At 37.4% G+C, this 11874-nt stretch overlaps 2 protein-coding genes and 1 non-coding gene across 4 annotated transcripts; 1 reads left to right on the forward strand and 2 right to left on the reverse strand.

The window, feature by feature from the left end:
- Positions 1-248: 248 nt before the first annotated feature.
- Positions 249-10900, forward strand: LOC117988165 (uncharacterized Golgi apparatus membrane protein-like protein CG5021). 2 transcript variants are annotated; one of them, XM_034975282.2, is made up of 7 exons: positions 249-447; positions 1910-1989; positions 2761-2915; positions 3937-4016; positions 4550-4663; positions 5249-6151; positions 10782-10900. In XM_034975282.2, exons 1-6 carry the CDS (start codon positions 433-435, stop codon positions 5438-5440), a joined length of 636 nt encoding a protein of 211 aa, XP_034831173.1. In that variant the 5' UTR covers positions 249-432; the 3' UTR covers positions 5441-6151; positions 10782-10900. The 2 variants fall into 2 exon arrangements, with proteins under 2 accessions (XP_034831173.1, XP_034831174.1); XM_034975283.2 differs by having other exon boundaries at positions 1925-1989.
- Positions 9036-10470, reverse strand: LOC138403274 (uncharacterized). The gene is made up of 2 exons (XM_069503145.1): positions 9812-10470; positions 9036-9129 (listed from the first exon to the last, which is right to left on the reverse strand). The coding sequence occupies exons 1-2, from the start codon at positions 10468-10470 to the stop codon at positions 9036-9038; spliced, it is 753 nt and encodes a 250-aa protein (XP_069359246.1).
- An 831-nt stretch (positions 10901-11731) lies between the features above and the next one.
- Positions 11732-11825, reverse strand: TRNAI-UAU (transfer RNA isoleucine (anticodon UAU)). The gene is made up of 2 exons: positions 11788-11825; positions 11732-11767 (listed from the first exon to the last, which is right to left on the reverse strand). It is a non-coding gene; the product is annotated as a tRNA-Ile (tRNA).
- Positions 11826-11874: the final 49 nt, after the last annotated feature.

Here is an 11874-nt window from a genome sequence, read left to right on the forward strand (position 1 = left end):
TCACGTAATAATGGTAATTTTTTACCTACTTTATAGGACTAAAATCGTACTTTTGACATGATAGCTAAAATGGAGAGTGTGCTTTTGTTCTCATAGATTCTGTTAAATAATTTACTGTGATAATAATTTACTAGTTTTTTTTTAATGTATAAGCAAAATGCGGAACGGTACCTACCATAAGCAAAATAAGGAATGTCAAAATGACAGGATTGGGTTCTTTTTCTTTTCTTTCGTTTCTTTTATATATTATTGGTATTGGTCTGTGGTTTCTTTTATTTACGTGGAGGGAGTGTGTGGTACATTAATTGTTATAATCGAATTTTTAAATAGTATTTATCAAAAACCTTGGAATTTTAGTGTTCTTAATAACTTATTCTTGTCAGCAATCAAGTTACAACGCAGAAAAATAAAAAAATTGTTAGTTAAATAAAAATGAATTCAGCGACTGTAAGTAAAACATCAAGACACAGAACATGATTCATTTTGTGTTTCAATAAAATATTGATAATAATCGTAATAAAATTCCTAATCTGATTGGTGTTACAAATTGGAGACAGTGTTAAAAGTTTCATACATAGATATTGTTATTTAGATAAATTATTATCATTTAGACAACAATTTTCATACATATCATTGGGGCCGATTCTCTTGTACACAATCTCTAAACTAAACTAAATAATTAACAACTCTAAATCTATTATCTAGTGCTATCCTTTTCCGCAAACAACATTATGACAAGGATAGCAATAGATTTACATGTGTCATTTTAGTTTAGAGATTGTGTACAAGAGAATCGGCCCCATTATAACATTGAACATCTTTAAATTAATAAAACTTGATAAAAATAAACCCATACATTATAGATATTATTTTGTCATTGACTACCCACATACTGCTGTTTTTATTTGCATCTATACTAGTAACATTTTTACCCTAATAGAATATATCCACAGAATTCTAAATAAAGGTGTGTTGTTGATTTTCAGTAACTTATCATAATTTCAATTTTGAACCGATTGCCAGCCTACTGAGCCCATTCTGAGTTTCCTTGGAATGAGAAGGGTCTAGGCCACTAAGGTATCGCTGGCAAAGGGTGAATTGGCAGAGTTCACATATTGCCGATAACATTATGGAGAAATAAGAACTCTCAGGCATACAGACTTCCCGAAGTTTTTCGTCACCTTTTAAGCAAGTAAAATAGATGTAACTCTGAAAAGAGCTGTTTGCCTGGGATTGAACCCCAGACCCAGGAGGTCTGCATCTGAGGCCAAATTCTTAACCACTAGGATATAATAAATAATCCATACTAATATCAGAGTAAGTGGGGATAGGTGGTGGTAGTTCAGAGTTCAAATACACCTATAACTTTTCAAAGCTTTGCACATTTTGAGCAATTTAGTATCAGTGAAGGAAAACATCTTGAGGAATCCTTCATGCCTGAGTTCTATAGTCCACAGGTTGAGATGGCAATCAGGGTAGAGGCACTGCACACTCGCAGGTCACCACCCCAGGTCACTAAGGTTGCCAGCTATTTTAGCGATAAGGCCTCCTATTGTACTTGCAAACATCTTTATTATATTTCTATTGTTTTGGTTTTGGTGTAAAATAAAGAATATACTTACTATACATAATGTTCTCAAGGTAGATGAAGTCTGCCAATCCGCACTTGGCCAGTGTGGTAGACTATACCCAAACCATTCTACTTCACTAAACATATTTCTGAGAGATCAGATCAGTAGTGGCAGCTATGGGTTGATGATGATGAAGAAAACTGATGTCCTATACCGTAGTAGGAAATAATGTTGCATTCCTGTAAGACAAATACCTATTTTGAATCCTGTGTGTAGACCTGTAGGTTGGTTTTGCTTTGCACGGCTTGAGCTCATGTAGATGTAACCCGGCATTACAGCCAGTCGTGCCGCAGGTGCCGCTGCTGGACGACGACACCATCGCCTTCGGGGAAGAGGACAATGCCAACAAGCAGTTTGTGTAAGTATTTAGAACCCGCAAATTGCTATTGCGCGTAGCCGCCATTTCAGTGACGTCAGCACTAGTCTGAAGTTTCGAGCTGATGGTATATTTTTATTTCGGCTGACATCAAAATGACGTCATCTCGATGTTAATGAGACATGGTTCCAGCGCAATAGCAATTTACGGGACTTATAGACCCTATTATAGGTAGGGGAGCGATGCGGGAAGAGTAGCGAAGTTGACGAATCATAGCTCCACGTCACATCATCACACCCCTCTCGTACCGCTTCACTACCACAGGAAATTAGTCAGTTTTGTGTTATGCCTTTCAACCAACCCATCTCCAGCCTTCTCTTTCTAAGGGTGTCCTTAAAAAGTATAAAAAAGACATAGTCCACCATGCTGGCCAATTGCACATTGCCAGACTTTTCACACCTTTTAGAAAATTATGAATAACTCAAGCATGGAGGCTTCCCCACGATGTTTTCCTTCACCATTACAAAATAAGTGAAGTGAACAAAGTTTCCACCTTGCTGGCCAATTCTGTACTTTAACACTGTATCTACTGTTGCTGTACATTCTATTCAATCTATTCATTCAGATTTTCATTAATTTTTACGCATAATAGTTTTTGATTTATCGTGCAAATCGTCGAAAAAATACGACTAGTACGGAACCCTCGGTGCGCGAGTCTAACTCGCACTTGGCCGGTTTTTTATTGAGGGTATCCTAGTTTGGTTTAGAGATTGTGCACATCCAAAGTCCCACCATAATTTGTTTGTTTTCTAGGCACCCATACATAGTGTTCTTCCATCTAATATTCCGAGGTGCCGCCATAGTAGTGTACATTCTCTGCGGCTGGTTCTCCGACTCGTTCATCGCCAGCTTCGTATTGGTGGTGCTGCTCCTGTCTGCGGACTTCTGGACTGTTAAAAATATAAGTGGTAAGTCGGGCAAAAAACACTTGCTTTAACGGTGAAGAAAAATATCGTGAGGAAACTTGCATGCCTGAGAGTTCTCCATAATGTTCCCAAAGGTGTGTGAAGTCTACCAATCTGCACATGGCCAGCGTGGTAGACTATGGCCAAACCCTTCTCACTCTGAGAGTAGACCCGCGGGGTGATTTCGTAAAACGTTGCAGTAGCGACAGCAACGCGACAGCAGTAGCAATGCGATAGTTCATTTGCTGTCTCTCTTCTTTTTCTTATTTTGTTTTGTGGCGATGATGATCGCGAGATTTACGCCTGTCGCAAGCCTGTCGCGAGATATGTAATCACCCTGCCGTGCTCTGCAGTGAGCCGGCGATGGGTTGATCATGATGATGATGATGATAGCATGGTACAACGATTTCTATGTAGTGTGGCGGTTGCCACAGTAGAAACTAGATGGTGCTGTTCAATCGATGACGTAGTCCCGAACAAATGTACCGCCGACAGTACTCCCACTAACAGAGTGTTCGGCAATCTGGACTATATATAGAAGTTTCAAGATTCAACCACGGCCCAGCTGGCGCTACCGAGCACAACCAACCGCTCGGTGAGAGATCTCCCTTTGGTACGGTCGAGCCTGCACACCGCTCCCGTACAGTAGGATGACGCAGCGACACCGCTCAGACGCCGCACCGCCAACGAAACGCATCGTGTGGCTTCACTCAGGCTTAGATCTATAGAGCGCACTTTGACTTTGCTCTGACTTAAGATTGAGTTAAAACGAAACAAGTTTTTGCGAGAGATATAGCTCTGTCTTGTTTTAACTCTGTCTTAAGTCTAAGCAAAGTCAGAGTGCGCTCTATAGATCTCAACCGTAGTGCTAAGGAGGCAGTTGTATTGCATTATGAAAGAAATTCTGAACCAGTGGTAGATGCATCCGACGTTTCAAAAGTACTTGTGAAAGTTTAGTTGAATAAAAAATATTTTAATTTTTTTCATTCATTTTCATTTTTCAAATCCTTGTATATAATTTCAGGCAGACTTTTGGTTGGGCTGCGATGGTGGAACTACGTAGATGACGAGGGAAAATCACACTGGGTCTTTGAATCCAAACAGGTGACGTCATTTATTCACTAAAAAACCGGCCAAGTGCGAATCAGGCTCACGCAACGAGGGTTCCGTACTACATTCGTATTTTTAGACATTTTACACGATAATTCAAAAACTATGATGCTTAAAAATAAACAAAAATCTGTTTTAGAATGCACAGGTGAAGCCCTCTCATATGATACCCCACTTGATATAGTTATTTTACTTCGAAAATTTAAAATACTAATTATTAGGTCATGACCACAATTTCATTTTTTTTGTGTGATGTAACCCTAAATTCACGGTTTTCAGATTTTCCCCCTATTGTCTGCTATAAGACCTACCTATATGCCAAATTTAATAATTCTAGGTCAACGGGAAGTACCCTATAAGTTTCTTGAAAGACAGACAGACAACAAAGTGATCCTATAAGGGTTCCGTTTTTCCTTTTGGGGTACTAAACCCTAAAAATTAAAGTGTTATTCCTTATAGGATGGTACGGAACCCTTCGTGTGCGAGTCGGACTCGCAACTTGACCAATGGTTTCCTGTATGTTTCAGAACCGCATCAACCGCAACGAGAGTCGCTTGTTCTGGATGGGGCTCATCCTCTGCCCCATGATATGGTCGGGCTTCTTCATCATCTGCCTGTTCGGACTCAAGTTCAAGTGGATGGTGAGTGGTCACCAACTTGTCTATCTGCATTAGACCTGCAATTGGGATTCAGTCCTACTGCAGTTTTTCGGGTTCCGTGTCTCCAGAGAAAAAAAAACCCATTTGGGTTCCTATAAAGCTTATATGTAGGATCTGTTGTCTTTCAGCCCACCTGTCCTGGCTATCTGTTTATCGTGTCTGTCAAGAAACCTATATGGTACTTCTCTTTGACCTAGAATCCTGAAATTTGTTAGGTGGGTAGGTCTTATAGCACAAGTAAAGGAATAAATCCGAAAACCATGAATCACAAAAAAAAGGTATTTTTAATTTTCAAAGATATAAGATACCAAGTGGGGTATCGTATGAAAGGTTTTTCCTGTGCATTCTAAAACAAATTTTTATTTACTTTTATGCATAACTTTCATAACATAAAAAAAAAAAAAAAAAAAAAAGTTAGATGTAGGCTTATTTATTTATTTTATGCATAATAAAATTTTGATTTATCGTACAAAATGTCTAAAAAATACGACTGTAGCACGGAACCCTCGGTGCGCGAGTCTGACTCTTGGCCGGTATTTTTAATTTATTATATTGTTTGTTTTGCAGCTATTGGTGCTAATAGCGTTGACGCTAACCGGCGCGAACCTGTACGGCTACGTAAAGTGCAAGTTCGGCGCCAAGCAGAACCTCCAGTCCGCGACCACGGAGTTTGTGAAGAAGCAGCTGCTCCAGAACGCGTCCTCCTTCATGTTCGCGCAGCCCACGCCCCCCACCGCTGGGAACGCGGGCGTGGTATAGGTGTACTAGCATATTGTATAGATCTACTATAGTTGGGCCATTATGAACGTGCGAACGAGGTCATAAATCATTTTTATTACACCTCTCGCTTGCACCTATAGCCCTTATGGAACTGGACCATGATGTTTTGGTGTTGTGTGTAACGCTAAAAAAAAGGATTTGTCGATAGTCGATAACAGGTAATAAAGAGCGAGGGGAAACGATACAAAAATAGCTACCAGCTACAGTGCATCAAGGCTCTTTTGGCACTTGAATGACATTGACAGGGGGGCGCTGTTGGAGAGCAAAGGCTTAGAATATTCAAACATGAACAAAGGGGACACTTGACAACGTTAGTTCTGATTTTCGACACGCGCCAAAAGAGCCTTGTCGCACTGTTCCTGCGTCCGAACGGCATCTCTTTATCGATAACGACATCTGCGGCATTCTCGCAACCCTATGACCGTAATGTATGACTCCCGTCGCACGTTCATAATGGCCCATCTATGGGATATTATTGTACAGTAGGCGGCAGGAATATTGTGCATCGACCTTTAGAAAAAAAAACTAGCTTAAGCTCGCGATAATAGCTATCTGCATGCCAAATTTCAGCATATTGATAGATTAGTCAGTCATTCAGTCAGTCAGTCACCTTTTTATATATTTAGATTTCGGCTAGAGCGTAGTTTCTGTCACTCATAACTATGTGACGTTTTATCGTTGTAACGTTGTGTTAAATAAAATAATGTTTCTTTAAATTATCTGGCTTTATTTTAATATTTACACTTGGATTATCTTAGTAATTAATATTAATACAATGAGCTTAGTGTGCACGGATCTGGCCAACTCTTACAAGTGGAAGTCTATCAATTGACGTTGACACATGACAGGTGACACCTACATCCGACATTGACAATTGGTCACTTGTCTATGAGTTGTCTCTGCTACATCATCCCCTTTTATTTTTTAAAAAAAATATCTACATAATCATCCAGTTACAATTTTGAAAAATTACTTACATATATCATCCCCTTTTAATTTTACATAACTATATCATCCCCTTTTAATTTTACAATTTACATAAATTATTACTTAATTAATTTTATAATATTATTGTGCCACACTTCTTAAATTTACTACAATTATTGACTCTTAAACTACCCATTCAACCAGCGATGGACAGCCTGTCTGATTGAAACACAAAGTCTACGCCGCCGGTCGAATATGAAACGAGGTTCTAGTATATTGTACATTATTTTTGTCTATTATTACATATGCTCTATATCCATTATATCTAACAATTTCGCCTTCTGACCAAATATTCTTACTTGGCTCTTTTTTGAACCAAACTTTTTGCCCTACAGTAAACCTACTTTTAAATCGACTTGTCTTATTATAATTTTTTATATTTCTAGTTTGTACATTATTAAACTGTTGAGTTACATTCTGATTTAACTTAGGTGTTAGGTATTGTGAGCTAACAATCAACTTAGTTTTTAAATTTCTATTCATTAGTAGCTGACTGGGGGAAAAATTTGTACCAGAAACGGGAGAAGCCCGATATTGTAATAATGCTAGCCTTACATCAGTTCTATCTTCGTGGCATTTTGTTAGCATTTTCTTCGCAATTTGTACCCCTCGTTCAGCCATACCATTCGCTTGGGCATATCTTGGACTAGTATAAGTAAATTTAAATCCCCAATTATGTGCAAACTCTTTACATTCCCTCGAATCAAATGGAACATGGTCAGATATTATTTCTGCAGGTATTCCATGAGTACTAAAATATCTTTTAATGTATTAATTACACTTGTAGCAGTTTTACTGGATATGTATTTTATCTCTAACCATTTAGAATAATAGTCATATACTACTAAATAACTTTTCCTTCTAAAGTCCATGATATCTATACCTAATTTTAAAAATGGAAGGTTGGGAACTTGATGTGATAATAATGGCTCTTTAACATTACTATTATGATGCGTTTGGCAAGGAAAGCATTTCTTAACATACTCTTCAATGTGAGAGTCCATATAAGGCCAGTAATACAACCTTCTAGCTGTCTGCTTCATTTTTGACATACCTACATGCCCTTCATGTAAAGTTTTAATGACATTCAATCTTAAACACTTCGGTACTATTAACCTATCATTATAGAAGACTAAATTATCGTCCACACTAAGTTCAGCTCTTAATTTATGATAACTTCTTATTACATCTGGAATATGAGAAATTTTGTCCGGCCAACCATTCTGTATAAATTCAATTATTTTTAATAACTCTTCATCTTTAGAACTTTCTGAGATTAATACTAATTTTTGTTCATCTGTGCATTCTAATTTCTGTGCTAACCCTATACAGTGTATGACTTCATACATATAAGAATCATCTGTATCATTACACTCCTGATACGACCTTGATAACAAATCTGCTATGTACATTTGTTTACCTTGTAAATATTTAAATTCAAAATTATATTTTAATAACTTTAACTTTAATCTCTGTAGTCTAGGAGACGGTACCTCATGTAAATGCTTTTTTAATAAACTTTCTAAAGGTTTATGATCATTAACTACGGTAATCTTATGACCATAGATATAATAATGAAATTTCTTAGTTGCCCATACTATACTTAACAACTCTTTTTCAATTTGGGAAAAATTACATTCTGCAGGTGTTAAACTTCTTGAAGCAAAGCAAACTGGTTTACCATTTTGAAGTAAACAGCATCCGAGACCACTCTTTGATGCGTCACACTGAATCGTTATAGGCAATTTACTGTTAAAATTCTGTAAAATGGGCGCTTGGCTTAATTTAATTTTAATATTATTATAAACATTTTCATGAACTTCCGTCCATAACCACTCAACATCTTTCTTTAATAATAACTGAAGCGTTGATGCAATATCAGCCAAGTTAGGTATAAATTTTCTTAAATAATTGACCATGCCAAGGAAAATCTGTAACTCTTTTTTATTATTGGGACTTTTCATATTAATAATTGCACTTACCCGCTCTGGGTCTATTTGCATACCTTTCTCAGAAAAAATATGGCCAAAATACTTCACTTCTTTTAATTTATATTGAAATTTATTCTTATTAAAGCGAACATTATGTTCTCTAGCCCGTTCAAAAACCTTTTTTAATATTGCATCATGCTCTTGTTCAGTTTCACCACATATTAACAAATCGTCACAGTACACTATCACGCCTGGAATATCTCCAAAGGCTGTTTCACTATATTTTTGGAAAATTTCCGGTGCTACTGATAAACCAAATGGCATTCTTAGGAACTTATAACAACCAAATGGACTATTAAATGTACATAAATCATTCGAATCTTCTGAAAGTTTAATATTATAAAAACCATCGGATAAATCTAGCACTGAAAAATACTTTTTATTACAAAGTTTAGTTATAATTTCATCAATGGTGGGAATCAAATGATGTTCTCTTATTAATACTTTATTAAGATCTTTAGGATCTAAACAAATTCTAAGTGAACCATCTTTCTTTTCTATAATAACCAAGTTGCTTACAAAACTTTTAGGGTGATCGACCTTCGCGATGACTTTGTGCTTCACCAGAGCTTCCAACTTGTCCGCAAGGCGATCCTTCAGTGCGTTAGGCACTCGCCGTGGGGGTCGCACCACAGGCTCCACGCCAGGTTGAATGCGTAGCTGCAGTGAGCTCTTAAACTCCCCGACTCCCTGAAACAGTTCATTATTCATATTAACAATTGAGTCTTTACTCATTTTCATATTCGTATTAGTGCAACTTGTAAGTGTATTAATATTATTATTAGTATTTAAGAGCCTAAGCTTTACCAAAGAGCCTAGCCCTAGGATCGGTCTAACCGGTTCATTAATAATTAAAAACTCAGTGTTGAACCACTCATTGTTATTAATATTATTATTAGAATATACTTTTAATGTGACCTTTCCTATAGGAAATAATTTTCCTCCACCAAAGACTTCTATTAAGGTTTTTGTCTCAGACATTTTTATTTTTGTCTCATCATCGACAATTTTTTTAAGGTCCCGCAAACTCAAAACATTTATTTGGGCCCCCGTGTCACACTTAAAACAGACCCTCTTATTTTCAACTTGCAACAATGTATTCCATTCATTTTTAGTAAAATCTATTGAGTATACTAGTCATAAATCATGAATGTTATTAATATTATCCAGCTTTTGATTCTTAGACATACATCCTACACTAAAATGATTTAATTTTCCACATTTTAAACAAGTTTTTCCAAAGGCTGGACACTGCCTAGGACCATGTACCTTATTACACTTTTTACACTGATAATTGTTTTTATTCAAGTTATTTTTATAATTATTTTGACAATTTTTCTTAGTATTACTATTATTATGGGGCCTACTATACTTAGCTTTGCTATTGTTGCTCGCCGGGGTAGTCAGCTGCCGGGTTGTGCTTGCTGCTGCCACCGCTTTCACCTCCGAGCTGTGTAGCACCATAAGTTGCTGACTGGACAGCTCCGCTGATCGACATATGTCCAGTGCCTTGTCCAGTGTGAGGTCCTTAATTTCTAATAATTTTTGTTGCACTCGTGTCTGTTTCACGCCGATGACGAGTCTGTCCCGTAACATCCTGTCCTTTTGTTGACCAAAGTTACTGCTGTCTGCCAGTTTTCTTAAGTCTGAGTAAAATGTGTCAAAATTTTCTCCGTCTTGTTGTACTCTTCTATTAAAATTGTAACTTGCCATTACTTCATTACTTTTCGGCTTGAAATATTCGTCGAATAACTTGATAACTTCCTCTAATTTCGGTTTATCTTCTTTTTTTAATACGTTGAGGTATAGTTCCAGGGCTGAAGATCCAATGCAATTTAATAATAATGCTGCTTTTCTTGGTTCAGACAACTTCTCAAAACCCGCCGCCAGCATAAATATCTTAAACGAATCCTTGAATTTTTGCCACTGCTGCCAGCACGTATCCAAATCTTCCAGATCTATTCCTCGCGGCATCTTAAATTCGACACCACACATGTCACCTTGCATCGTAGTCGTTGCCCCGTCAGCCATTGTCTTTGTTCAGTCCAAACTTGTAATCCGTTTTAATCTGATGTTTTGTTCGAAAACGGCTGCGCCATGTAATGTTGTATTAAATAAAATAATGTTTCTTTAAATTATCTGGCTTTATTTTAATATTTACACTTGGATTATCTTAGTAATTAATATTAATACAATGAGCTTAGTGTGCACGGATCTGGCCAACTCTTACAAGTGGAAGTCTATCAATTGACGTTGACACATGACAGGTGACACCTACATCCGACATTGACAATTGGTCACTTGTCTATGAGTTGTCTCTGCTACAATCGTCTCAACGACAGAGACAACGCTCTACGAAACCGCTATCTCTTTCTGTCAATGTACAATATTACCTGTTGGTTACTGTAATATTATGTTTAGTTTAGGTTAAATTATTATGAAATAAATGATATCACTGACATATCAATGTTCTTATTGCATTGTTTAATTAAAATACCCTTTTATTTAAAGGGTACCAACGAACGGAAACCTATTACTAAGCCTCCGCTGTCCATCCATTCGTCTGTCTGTCAGTGGACTGTATCTCGTGAACCGTAATAGGTAGTGTGTATTTCTACTGTCGCTATAACAACAAATAATAAAAATCTCAAAATAGCCGCTAAGAAAAATTTCTTTTTTACCTATGTGATGTGGTCAGCTACTCTTAAAAAATATTATTTCTTATACGGAACCCTTCATGTGCGAGTCCGACTCGCACTTGACTGGTTTTTCTTGCAAGTATCAGTGAATTTTTGATATCGGATGAGTAATTTCGGAGGTTATCTCTAGGCTCCTACATCCAGACCTCCCTGGCGCAGTGGTGAGCGCTGTGGTCTTAATAGTGGGAGGTCCCGGGTTCGATTCCTGGCAGGGGTTTGGAATTTTATAATTTCTAAATTTCTGGTCTGGTCTGGTGGGAGGCTTCGGTCGGGTCTAGTTACCACCCTAACGGCAAAGTCGTGCCGCCAAGCGATTTAGCGTTCCGGTACGATGCCGTGTAGAAACCAAAGGGGTATGGGTTTAATAAAAACGGCCATACAGGTTAGCCCGCTATCATCTTACCCTGCATCATCACTTACCATCAGGTGAGATTGCAGTCAAGGGCTAACTTGTATCTGAATAAAATAAAATAAAAAATCCATACTTCCAAACCATCGCTTTATAAAATACTGTAGAAAAGCATAAAATCATTTTTAAAACTTAAATAAACTTGGAAAAAAGTTTAATTTGTAATATTGCATTGTCAAAAATATGCTCCAGGTGAGGCTCGAACTCACAACCCCGGCATACCTCACACGAACACTGTCTTATAAGTACCGTGCGCTAACCAATTGCGCCACTGGAGCTATGTGAGCGACGCCCAAATTACAATACCAGTTTTGCTTGCTATTTTTA

Source organism: Maniola hyperantus, chromosome 14, assembly GCF_902806685.2.
Source record: "Maniola hyperantus chromosome 14, iAphHyp1.2, whole genome shotgun sequence".
NCBI classification, from domain to species: Eukaryota; Metazoa; Arthropoda; class Insecta; order Lepidoptera; family Nymphalidae; genus Maniola; species Maniola hyperantus.